This window comes from Rhinoraja longicauda, chromosome 4 (assembly GCF_053455715.1).
Source record: "Rhinoraja longicauda isolate Sanriku21f chromosome 4, sRhiLon1.1, whole genome shotgun sequence".
NCBI classification, from domain to species: domain Eukaryota; kingdom Metazoa; phylum Chordata; class Chondrichthyes; order Rajiformes; family Arhynchobatidae; genus Rhinoraja; species Rhinoraja longicauda.
In genome coordinates this window covers 85,549,565-85,566,255 of record NC_135956.1, presented here as the reverse complement: position 1 = coordinate 85,566,255, position 16,691 = coordinate 85,549,565, and the positions used below count along the sequence as shown (strand labels likewise).

At 45.9% G+C, this 16,691-nt stretch overlaps 2 protein-coding genes across 3 annotated transcripts in view; one reads left to right on the top strand and one right to left on the bottom strand.

The window, feature by feature from the left end:
* stac (SH3 and cysteine rich domain) overlaps nucleotides 1-15,211 on the bottom strand; it is an 80,667-nt gene extending 65,456 nt beyond the window's left edge. The window contains exon 1 of the mRNA XM_078398451.1: nucleotides 15,158-15,211. Within this exon, the coding sequence (XP_078254577.1) occupies nucleotides 15,158-15,211 (54 nt within the window). The remainder of the gene's footprint in view (nucleotides 1-15,157) is intronic.
* The window catches only part of sybu (syntabulin (syntaxin-interacting)), a 113,857-nt gene continuing 112,261 nt past the window's right edge, over nucleotides 15,096-16,691 (top strand). The window contains exons 1-2 of one of the 2 annotated variants that reach the window (XM_078398266.1): nucleotides 15,096-15,224; nucleotides 16,573-16,619. The gene's annotated coding sequence lies outside the window, so the exon portion shown is untranslated. The remainder of the gene's footprint in view (nucleotides 15,225-16,572; nucleotides 16,620-16,691) is intronic. The other variant, XM_078398268.1, reaches the window with a different exon arrangement.

Here is a 16,691-nt window from a genome sequence, read left to right as displayed (position 1 = left end):
TTCGTGGTGGGGGGGAAGAGAAAGAAATAAATATATGTTTAATTTTATCGACCATTTACATTTTTATTCCTGTGAGTAGTTGTCGTAGCGGCCCCAGTACACTGCTTTGCCCGGGGCCCATAATGCTGTAAAGATGGCCCTGCCCAATGGGTCCGCTTGGTCTAGTATTATATAAAAATAAATAAATAAATAGACCTGTCAGTCGTTTTTCATATCATTGCTTCTAAAGAAATAGAGTGAGATTTTGTTAGGGTTCTCCGACGTGCAGTAATATGTTCAGTGTAAGTCCCACGGAAACTCTGAAAAGATTTGCTGATCAGCATTTCCACTGTTCCTCTTTAAACATTTGGAATCGTGGCCCTTAGTATTTTGTAATTAAGGATTATGCTTGGTCTTTACTGTTGGAATTCTGGATATTGCATAAGAGAAGCACCTGGAGAATAACTTTGCCAGAATGGTCCCGTGCCTGTAACAGGGCAAGCTTGATTTTCCTTCCATGTACATGAGTGGGAGGGATAATTGAATTGTGTTTGTAACAGGATTATAAACCTAGCCTTCCATTTTTCCCCAGCTTGACTCAACATCCAATGGTTCATCGGTACGTTATTGTCGCATGTTCCTATGTTCAATGAAATTATTTTCTTGCAAACAGTTCAGTAAAAAATTCTTACCCGACATCGGCACTTAAATCGTACATTAATGAAAGAATGTATGAATAGTACATTGCACTGGGACAGTACACAAGAGTTGCCACGTTTCCACTGCCATTATGTCTGATCCAAATCCAAAGTTATTAAAAATGCAGAGGCTAAAAATGTACAAAGGAGCAGGACCCATCTTTCGACTAGGTTTACTAGGTTAATTCCCGGAATGGCGGGACTGTCATATGTTGAAAGACTGGAGCGACTAGGCTTGTATACACTGGAATTTAGAAGGATGAGAGGGGATCTTATCGAAACGTATAAAATTATTAAGGGGTTGGACACGTGAGAGGCAGGAAACATGTTCCCAATGTTGGGGGACTCCAGAACAAGTTTAAGAATAAGGGGTAGGCCATTTAGAACAGAGATGAGGAAAAACCTTTTCAGTCAGAGAGTTGTGAATCTGTGGAATTCTCTGCCTCAGAAGGCAGTGGAGGCCAATTCTCTGAATGCATTCAAGAGAGAGCTAGATAGAGCTCTTAAGGATAGCGGAGTCAGGGGGTATGGGGAGAAGGCAGGAACGGGGTGCTGATTGAGAATGATCAGCCATGATCACATTGAATGGCGGTGCTGGCTCGAAGGGCTGAATGGCCTCCTCCTGCACCTATTGTCTATTGACTCCACATAGCTGAGAGGCATTGGTGAGAGATCCTGTGGCCATTTCACCAACCAACCCACTATTCCCGAACTGTAGAATCTGTCTTGGAAAAAGATCGACCCAGGAGAGCTAAGGGAAACATTTTCTGACAGACTGTAAATTATGATTCCATAAACAGGTTTATTTCATTCAGCACTTAACATTCAGGCTGATATTCTACGAAAAGAAAATGTCAAGTATTTTTACATTGCGTATTTAGATGTGTATTAATGCCAAAAATAAACATTGTTTTCCATAACATATTGCACAAATGAATTCACATAATTCACATGAACTCACAAATAATTCACATGAATTCACACGTTAACATTGCTGCTTTTTTAAAAAATGATTTCAAATAAATTATCAGGACACGACATAGTTAAACGGCACCAAACTGTGAATGTAAAATCTAGGTCAGCGCTTCCCAAGTATATTTTTTCATATTCAAATTTGCCTTGAGCAAAGTGGCCATTAAAATAATTCCATCACCCATTGATGTGACAAGATTTGCTGTCTTTTCCGTTCACTCACAAGACACTGGTAATGTTAGCAAGCCCAAGGGTTAATACCAAAGATACTAGAGGAACAAGATGGGCCACTCCCTTGAAATCGCCCATACTGAAGTGTAGTATGCAAAGGAGCGTGACGTCCGCCATTTTAGTAAGCAAAATTCGCCGTTCGCTACGCCTCTCGCAGTGTAACCAGTGTTTTGGGGGAACCGTATGTGTGATGATACCATTAAAATGCAGAATATATCTCATCTATCAATTCACAGATTTTTGCTGTTTTTCTTTTTAAATGTTCCTGCAAGTTTCTGCCGACTAAAATGGCGGCGTGACGCACTACGGTTTTCAGGGTCAAGTGGTCTATCATATCATATCATCATATCATATATATACAGCCGGAAACAGGCCTTTTCGGCCCTCCAAGTCCGTGCCGCCCAGCGATCCCCGTACATTAACACTATCCTACACCCACTAGGGACAATTTTTACATTTACCCAGCCAATTAACCTACATACCCGTACGTCTTTGGAGTGCTCCTCTAGTATCTTTGGTTAATACTTATTCCAAATGATTCTATTCTTTCGTCCCTCACATCTCCCTTTGCATTTGCAATTTAGAATTTCCCTTCATCTTCGAAGATGGTCTTTGATATGATTTCATAGATATCAACTCATCTCAATAGACAATAGACAATAGGTGTAGGAGGAGGCCATTCGGCCCTTCGAGCCAGCACCGCCATTCAATGTGATCATGGCTGATCTTTCTCAATCAGTACCCCGTTCCTGCCTTCTCCCCATACCCTCTGACTCCGCTATCCTTAAGAGCTCTATCTAGCTCTCTCTTGAATGCATCTCATATTGAAACGTGGCCCACAGCATTCTCCAGAGCATCTCTTCTCCTGGGATTTACTTACTGCTCCATCAGTGGCCAACTGACGTGTAATACCGTAATTAACATTTCCGATCAGCACTGTTAATAGCTCCAATATTTCTTCTTCCTTTCAAAACCACCGTTGTGAATAAATCCTTTGTGGTCTATCGGACCACAGTGCTATCATTTTTGACGCATCTCTGCCTTTATCTCCCGCAAAATCTCATCTCCCTGTTCGCTACTCCCGCGACATAAATTCATTGACTGCCAGTAAATTCTCCGAGGCTCTCACAGCTGCCCCCAACATCTGCACTATTGAGGCCTCTCCCCCCCATCTCAGCACTGAGGATCTCGCCTCTTTATTTAATATCACTTGCTCTTCCATCCTGGATTCTATCGCTCCCCTTAAAATGAAAAAGCCTAAGCCCAAAGGTCGGCCGTGGCTCAATGACACCACCAAAGCCCTAAGAAGGGAGTGCAGAAAATCAGAAAGGAGATGGAAATGTGACAAGCTTCAAATTTCATTCGAAATTCTGAGAAACAATCTTCTCAAATACCAGGAAGCAGTAAAGTCTGCTAGAGCACAATACTTCTCCGACCTTATTTCCAAAAACTCTCATAACTCCAAGGTCCTATTTAGAACAATTACCTCTGTCATATGTCCCGCCCCCAGTACCAGCTTAGTTGGGTCCCCTGCTAAGTGCGAAGAATTCGCTAAATTTTTCACCAACAAAGTTGAGAATATTAGAATGAACATTTCCCCTCCCACCCGTGACCTAGCTGTCTCACTAATCTGTTCATCTAAATTGGACTGCTTCCAACCCGTCACTCTATCCTCCCTTGCAAAGCTTGTCTCCGCTATGAAACCTGCAACCTGCCCCCTTGATCCTGCCCCCACTGCCCTTCTGAAGGATGTCATTGCAATAGCCGGTCCCAGCATCCTCTCTATTATCAACAGTTCTCTGGCCACTGGCACTGTTCCAACCAGTTTCAAGCACGCGGTGGTCCAGCCCCTACTGAAAAAACCTAACCTAGACCCCACCTTGCCTAGCAACTACAGACCCATTTCCAAACTGCCATTCCTGTCAAAAGTCCTTGAAAAGGCAATCCTAAACCAATTAGTGCCCTACCTGCACCAAAACACCATCCTGGAAAGTTTCCAGTCAGGTTTCAGAGCCCACCACAGCACAGAGTCTGCCTTGTTGAAGGTACACAACGACCTGCTTCTCGCCATCGACACCGGCGACTGTGCAATCCTGCTCCTTCTCGACCTCAGCGCAGCATTCGATACAGTGGACCACACCATCCTTATTGACCGTCTCCGGTACGCGGTTGGCATTGATGGCACTGCCCTGAGCTGGTTCGCTTCGTACCTCAAAGATAGGAGTTTCGCCATCAACATAGGCAGTTATTCCTCTGCTCCAGCTAGCCTCTCCTGCGGAGTTCCACAAGGCTCAATCCTAGGCCCCATTCTCTTCTCTCTATACATGCTCCCCCTTGGCCAAATCATTCAAAGGCACGGCATTTCTTTCCACTGCTATGCCGATGACACTCAGCTTTACCTCCCCCTGAAACCCAACAACCAGTCAAATTTAAACAGCCTCTCACACTGCCTTGAGGACATAAAATGTTGGATGGCACAGAACTTCCTCCAATTAAATGAGAGCAAGTCTGAGGTCATCCTATTCGGCCCCCCCGACTCCATCAAATTGATAACAGGCAGTCTTGGAAGCCTATCCTGCCTAGTCAAACCGCATGTCAAAAACCTCGGCATGATATTTGACTCTGCATTAAAATTTGATAAGCAAGTCAACGCTGTGGTAAAAGCCAGCTTCTTCCAACTTCGAACCATAGCTAAAATCAAACCTTTCCTCAAATTCGACGACACAGAAAAAATCATTCACGCTTTCATTTCCTCCCGCCTAGACTACTGCAACTCCCTATACACTGGGATCAGCCAATCTTCCCTGTCCCGCCTGCAACTGGTCCAAAACGCCGCAGCGAGACTCCTGACGGGTACCCGTAAAAGGGACCACATCACCCCGATTCTGGCCTCTCTCCACTGGCTCCCTGTACGGTACAGAATCAACTTCAAGCTCCTCCTATTCACGTATAAAGCCCTAAATGGACACTCCCCCCCCTACATCAAAAATCTTCTAACCCCCCTCTCTAACTCCAGGTCCCTCAGATCGGCCGACTTGGGGCTATTCACTATCCCGCGGTCTAGGCTTAAACTCAGGGGTGACCGCGCTTTTGCGGTTGCAGCTCCTAGACTGTGGAACAGCATCCCTCTCCCGATCAGAACTGCCCCCTCCATCGACTCCTTTAAGTCCAGGCTCAAAACATATTTCTACTCCCTAGCGTTTGAGGCTCATTGAGGAGGCGCTGTGAACTGTTTGCGTACTACTGTATGTTTTCATTTTTTTTTCTATTGGAACCTAATCAAATGTACAGCACTTTGGTCAACGTGGGTTGTTTTTAAATGTGCTATACAAATAAAATTGACTTGACTTGACTTGACTTGACTTTGTCAATCATCAAATCCAAATATTCAAAGTCTCTTAATTTTCTCCCCCTAAGGTCTTGAAAAATAATGTCACTTCCAGGTTCCATGCTATTGCCAATGAAACTATTTGTTCAGGACCTTTCTGTCTGATTTAGCTTCTGTTCACCTTACTGGGATGACCATTCAGTTTGTATTAACTCAGCACTTACTAGGCTTGTATACACTGGAATTTAGAAGGATGAGAGAGGATCTTATCGAAACATATAAGATTATTAAGGGGTTGGACACGTTAGATTCAGGAAACATGTTCCCAATGTTGGGGCAGTCCAGAACCAGGGGCCACAGTTTAAGAATAAGGGGTAGGCCATTTAGAATGGAGATGAGGAAATATTTTTCAGTCAGAGAGTTGTAAATCTGTGGAATTCTCTGCCTCAGAAGGCAGTGGAGGCCAATTTTCTGAATGCATTCAAGAGAGAGCTAGATAGAGCTCTTAAGGATAGCGGAGTCATGGGGGTATGGGGAGAAGGCAGGAACGGGGTACTGATTGAGAATGATCAGCCATGATCCCATTGAATGGTGGTGCTGGCTCGAAGGGCCGAATGGCCTACTCCTGCACCTATTGTCTATTGTCTTTCATTTCATGTTTCATGTATTTCGTTGTGTTTTATGACTGTTGGCAGACCAATTTCCCTCCTGGGATAAATAAAGTTCTATCGTATCCTATTTGTCTGAATCATTTAATCTGCAACTTAGAATCATAGTCATAAAGTCATAAAAAAACAGAAATAGGCCCTTTAGCCAAAATCGTCCATGTCAACCAAGACGCCCCATCTAAGCTAGTCCTATTTCCCCGTATTTGACCCATATCCCATTAAACCTTTCCTGTCCATGTACCTGAGCAAGTGTCTTTGACACCTGCCTCAACTACCTCCTCTGGCAGCTTATTTCATATACCCACCATTCTCTAACATTATGGATAACAATCTCTTCCACTGTTCTGTTACTAATTCTGCTCCCTGTGGGGATATTATACAGTAAACTCAGAATTAGCTGATTCAGTCATTTTGCATTAACATCTTACAACACAGTGTTCTGGAATTAAGTGTGGCACTCCAATTTAAATCAATTATCATATCATATCATATCATATATATATACAGTGCGGAAACAGGCCTTTTCGGCCCACCAAGTCCGTGCCGCCCAGCGATCCCCGCACATTAACACTATCCTACACCCACTAGGGACAATTTTTTACATTTACCCAGTCAAATTAACCTACATACCCGTACGTCTTTGGAGTGTGGGAGGAAACCGAAGATCTCGGAGAAAACCCACGCAGGTCACGGGGAGAACGTACAAACTCCTTACAGTGCAGCGCCCGTAGTCAGGATCGAACCTGAGTCTCCGGCGCTGCATTCGCTGTAATGCAGCAACTCTACCGCTGCGCTACCGTGCCGCCAATTGTTGCATAGTTATGTATTACTAGACCAAGTAGACCCGTTGGGCCCAAACCTCTCCTGCATTGGTGCAGCACCCTCTCCTTCCCCCCACCCCACTTCTCCCCTCTCCCCTCTCCTCCTTCCCCCCCCCTCCTCTCCCTCCCCTCGCCCTCAGCCCCTTCCCCTTTCCCTCCCTCCTCAACCCCCCTATATCCTCCCACCTCCCTCCCTCTCTCCCCCCTCCCTCCACCCCCTCCCTCGTAGATTTAAACTTTAAAATGTGAATAACTTAAAAAATATAACACCGATTTCAATGAAACTTCTTCCATTAGCACCAAAGGGATGACGGTGAGTAAGGTGGGCCTAAAATTGTCACGCTATCATGTACCGTTCTGGCTGCAGTTGAGGATCAAACGAACAAACAAACGAGAGTTTTAGTATCTAGATTCAACACCGTTTATGTAAATTATCTTGGATAAAGCTGCTATTCACACTCACCAACAAACAAAATTAATCAAATATTTTCACCTATGCTAACAAGTACAAGTGTTCATGTTAAAATTACAAGGAGTAAAATAGGCAGACACTTTCTAGATGGGGTGTTGGAGGAGAAAGCTCTTAACAGACAAATCTTTTAAGGTGGTCAAACAAGATGATAAACTTCGTAAAAGAAACTTATGAATTCCTTGTATGTTCCTTGGTAAAGGCACATCTGGTGGAAATAACATCTGCTGCATGCATTACATGCATGATTTCATAACGTACAGTATACAGGGCGGCACGGTAGCGCAGCGGTAGAGTTGCTGCTTTACAGCGAATGCAGCGCCGGAGACTCAGGTTCGATCCTGACTACGGGTGCTGCACTGTAAGGAGTTTGTACGTTCTCCCCGTGACCTGCGTGGGTTTTCTCCGAGATCTTCGGTTTCCTCCCACACTCCAAAGACGTACAGGTATGTAGGTTAATTGGCTGGGTAAATGTAAAAATTGTCCCTAGTGGGTGTAGGATAGTGTTAATGTACGGGGATCGCTGGGCGGCACGGACTTGGAGGGCCGAAAAGGCCTGTTTCCGGCTGTATATATATGATATGATATGATATGATAATAATAATAATAAGCATTTATTTTATATAGCGCCTTATCGGGTGCTCAAAGCGCTTTACATAACAATCAAACATAAAAACAAACAGACAAACTATCCTAACGGAGAAGCGGCGAATAAACAATGCCAGCGTCCTCTCACGTCAGGGTCCGGCAGTAGAGAACAAAAAGCACAGGACACACAGATACAATTTTTACACAATTTTTTTTACACAAACAGCCATCACAGTGATTGCTCTAGGCACACCCTCACAGTGATGGAAGACAAAGTCTTATCTCCTCCTGATTTCTTCTTCCGTGGTGCCACGAGGTGATCGAGGCTCCCAACTTTTTGAAGCCCCCACCGGGCGATGGTAAGTCCCAGGGCCGAGCCAAGCAGGCCGATGAAGGTCCTGAGCCCCCACCGGGCGATGGTAAGTCCCAGGGCCGAGCCGAGCAGGGCGATGAAGGTCCTGAGCCCCCACCGGGCGATGGAAAGTGCTGCGGCCGAGCCACGCAGGGCGATGAAGGGCCTGCGAGCGGGTCGATCAAACCTCGCACTTCGGGGCGGTTGAAGCTGCTACGGCTGGAGCTCCCGAAAGCCGGTCGCCAGCCAGGGACCTGCGAACTCCCGATGTTGCGGTCTGCAGTATATGGCACCATTGTTCCAGAGTTACTACACTACAAACTCTCCCAGCTGACTGTGCCTGAACCCCTCTGTCAGTGGATCATCAACTTCCTGACGGACAGGAATAGACAATAGATAATAGACAATAGGTGCAGGAGGAGGCCATTCGGCCTTTCGAGCCAGCACCGCCATTCAATGTGATCATGGCTGATCATTCTCAATCAGTACCCCGTTCCTGCCTTCTCCCCATACCCCCTGACTCTTAAGAGTCCCCATACCTATCCTTAAGAGCTCTATCTAGCTCTCTCTTGAATGCATTCAGAGAATTGCCCTCCACTGCCTTCTGAGGCAGAGAATTCCACAGATTCACAACTCTCTGACTGAAAAAGTTTTTCCTCATCTCCGTTCTAAATGGCCTCCCCTTATTCTTAAACTGTATCCCCTTGTTCTGAACTCCCCCAACATTGGGAACATGTTTCCTGCCTCTAACGTGTCCAACCCCTTAATAATCTTATACGTTTCGATAAGATCTCCTCTCATCCTTCTAAATTCCAGTGTACACAGGCCTAGTCGCTCCAGTCTTTCAACATATGATAGTCACGCTATGATATGATATGAACATATGATAGGAAGCAGCATGTGAGGCTGGGAAAGCACATCTCGGACCCGCAGACCCTCAGCATAGGAGCACCGCAAGGCTGCGTACTCTCCCCTCTCCTTTACTCTCTCTACACCAACGACTGCACCTCCACAGACTCCTCTGTCAAGCTCCTCAAGTTTGCGGATGACACTACCCTGATGGAACTGATCCAGGATGGGGAGGAATCTGCCTACAGAGGGGAAGTGACACAGCTGGCGTCCTGGTGCCATCGCAACAACCTGGAGCTCAATGCTCTCAAGACAGTGGAACTAATTGTAGACTTTAGGAGAGATCCCCCTCCCCTCCCCCCACTCACCATCAAAACACCACAGTCACATCTGTGGAGTCATTTAAGTTCCTTGGAACCATCATCTCCAGGGACCTTAAATGGGGGGCCACCATCGACTCCACGGTCAAAAAGGCCCAACAGAGGATGTACTTCCTGCGGCAACTGAGGAAACACAACCTGCCACAGGCAATGATGCTCCAATTCTATACTGTTATCATTGAGTCCGTCCTCACCCTCTCCATCATAGTCTGGTTTGGCTCAGCCACCAAGCACGACATCCGGAGGCTGCAACTGATCGTTCGCACAGCTGAGAAGGTTGTTGGCTGCAACCTTCCCCCCCCCATTGACGAACTGTACACTGCAAGGGCCAGGAAGCGAGCGGGCAAGATCATCTCTGACCCCTCTCACCCTGGCCACAAACTCTTCGAAGCACTTCCCTCTGGAAGGCGACTCCGGACTGTCAAAGCAGCCACAGCCAGACATAAAAACAGCTTTGTTCCACAAGTGATAGTTCTACTCAATAACCAAAGTCTGTAGTCTCTTTTTTGCTCTGGTTTATTTTCACCCAGATGTTTAGACCGTAAAGTTGTATCCTTATTCTTTTGATGTGTTTATGCTTGATTCTTAATTGTTAACTGTATGTTTGTGTTGTCATTTGTGAGCGGAGCACCAAGGCACATTCCTTGTATATGCACATACTTGGCCAATAAACTTATTCATTCATTCATTCATTCATTCATTCAGTATATACTTCACTTTTGATCATTCATTCTGTTGATTTCAATCAAAAGAAATCTGAAGAAGAAGTCAATGCATTATCAAGAATACCATACCATATGTTTAAACTATGCCTCCTCAGGTCAATGTTCTTTCCTGTGGAATAATAATCTTTAAGAATTACTGAAGATAGATACAAAAAGCTGGAGTAACTCAGCGGGACGGGCAGCATCTCTGGAGCGAAGGAATGGGTGACGTTTAAAGTCGAGGCCTTACTGGTTAGATCTGAGCTACAGGACATATTCATTAGGCGGCACGGTGGCACAGCGGTAAAGTTGCTGCCTTACAGCGAATGCAGCGCCGGAGACTCAGGTTCGATCCTGACTATGGGTGCCGTCTGTACGGAGTTTGTACGTTCTCCCCGTGACCTGCGTGGGTTTTCTCCGAGATCTTCGGTTTCCTCCCACACTCCAAAGACGTACAGGTTTGTAAGCTAATTGGCTGGGCAAATGTAAAAATTGTCCCTAGTGGGTGTAGGATAGTGTTAATGTGCAGGGATTGCTGGGCGGCGCGGACCCGGTGGGCCGAAGGGCCTGTTTCTGCGCTGTGTCTCTAAATCTAAAAAAATTCTGAACACCATATCTCAGAATGGATCTCCAAGACTCAAAGGTAAAGGAGAAGGGATTTTCGAGAATAGTATGGGAAATAAGTGGACTGAGTTATGGACTGAAACCTATTCTTTCCCGGTGTATTGTTTGTGCCCTTCGTGAAGTAGTAATCTCAACATCATCTTCAATGCAATATCGTATACAGATCATAGAAAGAGATGCTAACCACAGCTGGAAAACTAAGTAGGTGGGAAGATCTTACATTCTTAGGGCATGGGACCAAGTGTAGAGCAAGATTAAGATTATTGTTCAAGATTCTGTTCAAGATTATTGTTCAAGAGCCTGTTCAAGATTATTGTTTCATAACAGAACAGCTAATATTAGGTTCTGTGTGGGAGGGAGGGGGAATTTATGTTCTTGAGGAATACTTAATCTGTTTTAGCTGGGAATGCAGAACCGACTGAAAGTGTAGGCTTGTATACACTGGAATTTAGAAGGATGAGAGGAGATCTTATCGAAACGTATAAGATTATTAAGGGGTTGGACACGTTAGAGGCAGGAAACATGTTCCCAATGTTGGGGGAGTCCAGAACCAGGGGCCACAGTTTAAGAATAAGGGGTAGGCCATTTAGAACTGAGATGAGGAAAAACTTTTTCAGTCAGAGAGTTGTGAATCTGTGGAATTCTCTGCCTCAGAAGGCAGTGGAGGCCAATTCTCTGAATGCATTCAAGAGAGAGCTACATAGAGCTCTTAAGGATAGCGGAGTCAGGGGGTATGGGGAGAAGGCAGGAGCGGGGTACTGATTGAGAATGATCAGCCATGATCACATTGAATGGCAGTGCTGGCTCGAAGGGCCGAATGGCCTACTCCTGCACCTATTGTCTATTGTCTATTGTCTAAATATTAGAGAGAAGGTGCAACAAAGGAACGATGGAGGCAAACAACAGAATAGTTCAGAAATAAGACCTCAAATGTAAGGCAGTTTGATGCAGATTAGCAGAGTGTATGAAAAAATACAGACAGCATGATTGTGTAGGAAAATAACTGCAGATGTTGGTACAAATCGAAGGTATCACAAAATCCTGGAGTAACTCAGCAGGTCAGCAAGGGGTTGGACAGGCTAGATGCAGGAAGATTGTTCCCGATGTTGGGGATGTCCAGAACAAGGGGTCACAGTTTAAGGATAAGGGGGAAGTCTTTTAGGACCGAGATGAGAACGTTTTTTTTCACACAGAGTGGTGAATCTGTGGAATTCTCTGCTACAGAGGGTAGTTGAGGCCAGTTCATTGGCTATATTTAAGAGGGAGTTAGATGTGGCCCTTGTGGCTAAAGGGATCAGGGGGTATGGAGAGAAGGCAGGTACAGGATACTGAGTTGGATGATCAGCCATGATCATATTGAATGGCGGTGCAGGCTCGAAGGGCCGAATGGCCTACTCCTGCACCTATTTTCTATGTTTCTATGTCAGGCAGCATCTTGGAGAGAAGGAATGGGTGATGTTTCGGGTCAAGACCCTTCTTCAAACAGCATGATTGATGATAAGAGCAAGCTGGTTCAAATAATGGTAGTTTAGTTTCGTTAGGTTTAGTTCATTGGCACCTGTACCGAGGTAAGTGAAAAAACAGTACATGAAAGCAATTCTCCCTTTATCATGTGCAAATACATGACAAAGGGAGAATAGTATCTCAGGACAGCTCTCTAGGTGTTGGTAGGATGGTTCAGTTAACTGATAATAGCTGGAAAGAAACTTTTAAAGACCTTTGGCAATGCCTGAAGAAGGATTCCCAAGTGAAACATCATCTTTCTCTGTTCTTCAGGAGTGCCAACTGACCCATTGAGTTGTTCCAGCCTTTGTGTCTTTCCAAATGGCTTTAAATGTTGTTGGAGTTAAACTTCTCATCGATTCAGCTTTCCCTTTGACCCAGCTTTCCCTTTGACCCGCTCCGCCACACCCTATCACCAAGTTCCTTTTCCTTCCTCCACCCCCTCCATCCACTCACTACCCCCTTCTTCCTGCTCCAGGTCTTTGCAGACTGGAGTCAGGCTGTAAGTGGGTGTGAGGTGGTGAGGGGGCCAGTCTTTGAAGACTGGAGTCAGGCTGTAAGTGCGTGTGAAGTGGTGATTGCAGAGGGGTGGGTTGGAAGGGGCCAGCCTTTGAAGGCTGGAGTCAGGCTGTAAGTGGGTGTGAAGTGGTATTTGGGAAGGGGGCAGTCTTTGCAGGCTGGAGTCAGGCTGTGAGTAGGTGTGAAGTAGTGATGGGGGGTATCCCAGGGTTATGTTTCTGTCTATCTGCAAACATATGACCTTACGACTTATAACTTACACCAGGTGTAAGCAGGGGGCCAATAAATACTGGCTATGACTATTGCTAGATAGAGCTCTTAAGGATAGCGGAGTCAGGGGGTATGGGGAGAAGGCAGGAATGGGGTTCTGATTGAGAATGATCAGCCATGATCACATTGAATGGCGGTGCTGGCTTGAAGGGCCGAATGTCCTCCTCCTGCACCTATTGTTTATTGTCTATTGACAAAATTGGGCATATGATTTAAGATCTCTTGAGATTTCTTTTAATTTGAGGAATAAACTATATGTATATGAATGAACGATGTATTCAAGAGAGAGTTAGATTTAGTTCTTAGGGCTAACGGAATCAAGGGATATGGGGGAAAAAGCAGGAACGGGGAACTGAATTTGGATGATCAGCCATGAGGGTTGATTGCTATTGAGGGCGTGCAGCGTAGGTTTACCAGGTTAATTCCCGGAATGGCGGGACTGTCATATGTTGAAAGACTGGAGTGACTAGGCTTGTATACACTGGAATTTAGAAGGATGAGGGGATCTTATTGAAACGTATAAGATTATTAAGGGGTTGGACACATTAGAGGCAGGAAACATGTTCCCAATGTTGGGGGAGTCCAGAACAAGGGGCCACAGTTTAAGAATAAGGGGTAGGCCATTTAGAACGGAGATGAGGAAAAACCTTTTCAGTCAGAGAGTTGTAAATCTGTGGAATTCTCTGCCTCAGAAGGCAGAGGAGGCCAATTCTCTGAATGCATTCAAGAGAGAGCTAGATAGAGCTCTTAAGGATAGCGGAGTCAGGGGGTATGGGGAGAAGGCAGGAATGGGGTACTGATTGAGAATGATCAGCCATGATCACATTGAATGGCGGTGCTGGCTCGAAAGGCCGAATGGCCTCCTCCTGCACCTATTGTCTATTCAACTGAATCAAGGGATATGGGGAAAAAGCAGGAATGGGGTACTGATTTTGGATGATCAGCCATGATCATATTGAATGGCTCGAAGGGCCGAATGGCCTTACTCTTGCACCTATTTTTTTATTTATTTTTTATTTTTTAAAGCATATGTACAAATAATAATAAACGACAAACTGGTTATAGAATTCTTACATAGCTTCAATTTTTAATTTTTTTAAGAAAAAATAAAGATGAAAAGGGACTGAAAAAAAAGACTATAAACTAATAGAGAGAAAGCAAAGAAAAAAGAGAATTACAAACATAAAGATTATGGGGATAGATCCATCCGGGAGTTAGTGAGTATAGTTGTACATCCAACCCTAAACTCAAGTTTTAACTTTAGTTTTAAATTTTAGTTTTGTGACAAACCCATTTACTTTTTTAAAAATTCAATAATGGAGACCATATTTTAAAAATTAGATCTGGTTTGTCAATTAAGGCAAACCTTATTTTTTCCAAATGCAAGGTCTCGGTCATTTCCGTAATCCACATTTTAATTGTGGGGGTTACTGTTTTTTTCCCAAAATTTAAGTATTAATTTTTCCGCAGTTATTAAACTGTAGCCATGAAAGCGTCTCTGACTTTGAGTAAAGTTTGTAATGTGTTCTGATAATCCTAAAATTGTTAATTTTGGATCTAAAACCAGTTGGTTATCGATAACTTTGGAAATGATTTTTAAAATATCGATCCAAAAATTTTGCACATTTGTACAAAGTCACAAAAGTGTGAGTTAAATTGGCTTCTTGAAATTGACATTTTTTCACAAATAGGAGAGATATTGTTTCTGTTTAATTTGACAGAGATCCTGAGATCCAGAGATAATTTTGTCTTCGAATAATGTAGTCTGTGTAATATTTTAAATTGTATTATTCACAAAATGCTGGAGTAACTCAGCAGGTCACTCCAGCATTTTGTGAATAAATCGATTTGTACCAGTTATTTTCTTACACTATTTTAAATTGTATTAATGAGTGTCTAGTGTTTAACGAGCATTGTCTGGTGTTTAACGAGCAATTTCTAATTAAAAATTTAAAATAAATATATAAATGTCTGTATATGATACAGTTCACGTAATCTGTGTTACAGATACAGTTCTCCGACGTGTTGGGGGAAGAGCCAGCAGGTTGCTTGGTGGGCTGTTGGAGGCTGTGTGTGTTGTTGAACATTGTCTCAGCGTTCACTGCTCAGCGCTCCACGTCTGTTTGGCAGCGTTGCGACTGACTGCCAGCTTGGCTCAGTTCAGCTCAGCTCAGCTCAACAAGGCACTCACTGCAGACTCACCGTCAGGAGGGAAGCTGCTGCCACCGCCGTCCTCTCCCTGTTGCCGGCTGACATCTCAGGCTTTTGGGTGAGAGATAGCAGCGCCCAAATACCCTCAACTACCCCCTCCTCCTCCTCCTCCCTCTCAACTCCCCCTCTCCCCCTCTCCCACTCCACACACCCCTCTCCCCCTCTCCCCCTCTCCCCCTCCACACACCCCCTCTCCCCCTCTCCCCCTCTCCCACTCCACACACCCCTCTCCCCCTCTCCCACTCCACACACCCCTCTCCCCCTCCACACACCCCTCTCCCCCTCTCCCACTCCAGCTACTACACTGCTCCCACTCCACACACACACTGCCCCCTCTCCCACACCAACTACCACACTCCCCCCTCTCCCACTCCACACACACACTACCCCCTCTCCCACTCCAGCTGCTACACTGCTCCCACTCCACACACACACTACCCCCTCTCCCACTCCAACTACTACACTCCCCCTCGCGCACTCCACACACACACTGCCCCCTCTCCCACACCAGCTACTACACTCCCTTCCCACACCAGCTACTACATTGCCCCTCTCCCACTCCACACACACACTCCCCCTCTCCCACTCCACACACCCCTCTCCCCCTCTCCCACTCCACACACCCCTCTCCCACTCCACACACCCCTCTCCCCCTCTCCCACTCCACACACCCCTCTCCCCCTCTCCCACTCCACACACCCCTCTCCCCCTCCACACACCCCTCTCCCCCTCTCCCACACCAACTACCACACTCCCCCCTCTCCCACTCCACACACACACTACCCCCTCTCCCACTCCAACTACTACATTGCCCCTCTCCCACTCCACACACACACTCCCCCCTCTCCCACTCCACACACACACACTCCCCCTCTCCCACTCCACACCCCACTGCCCACTACACACACACACTCCCCCCTCTCCCACTCCACACACACACTCCCCCTCTCCCACTCCACACCCCACTGCCCACTCCACACACACACACTCCCCCCTCTCCCACTCCACACACACACTCCCCCCTCTCCCACTCCACACACACACTCCCCCCTCTCCCACTCCACACACACCCCCTCTCCCACTCCACACACACCCCCTCTCCCACTCCACACACACCCCCTCTCCCACTCCACACACTCCCCCTCTCCCACACCAACTACTACACTGCCCCTCTCCCTCTCCCTCTCCAGCCACTTAACTACCCTCACCACCCCCCCCCCCCCCCACCCCACCAGCCACTCCATTGCCCCCTCTCCCACAGCAGCAACCTGCCAGCTCTCCTCTTGCCCATTCTTCCCATTGTGCACCCTTTTAAACATACCTTTTTTTTAAAACACCAAATTGTGACTGTGCCGGGTTCAGTATTCCTGCCCTGTGGTGACTGACCTATTTCCCCCCACAATCAGAGGTTGCGTTGTTTATTGAACGAGGCGACGTATTTCTTCTCCCAGAGGTAAGAGGTTTATTTACCCCCTTTCACCCCCTGCTACTTACTGTCTTGTTTGTTGTTTTTGCCTGAACTTGA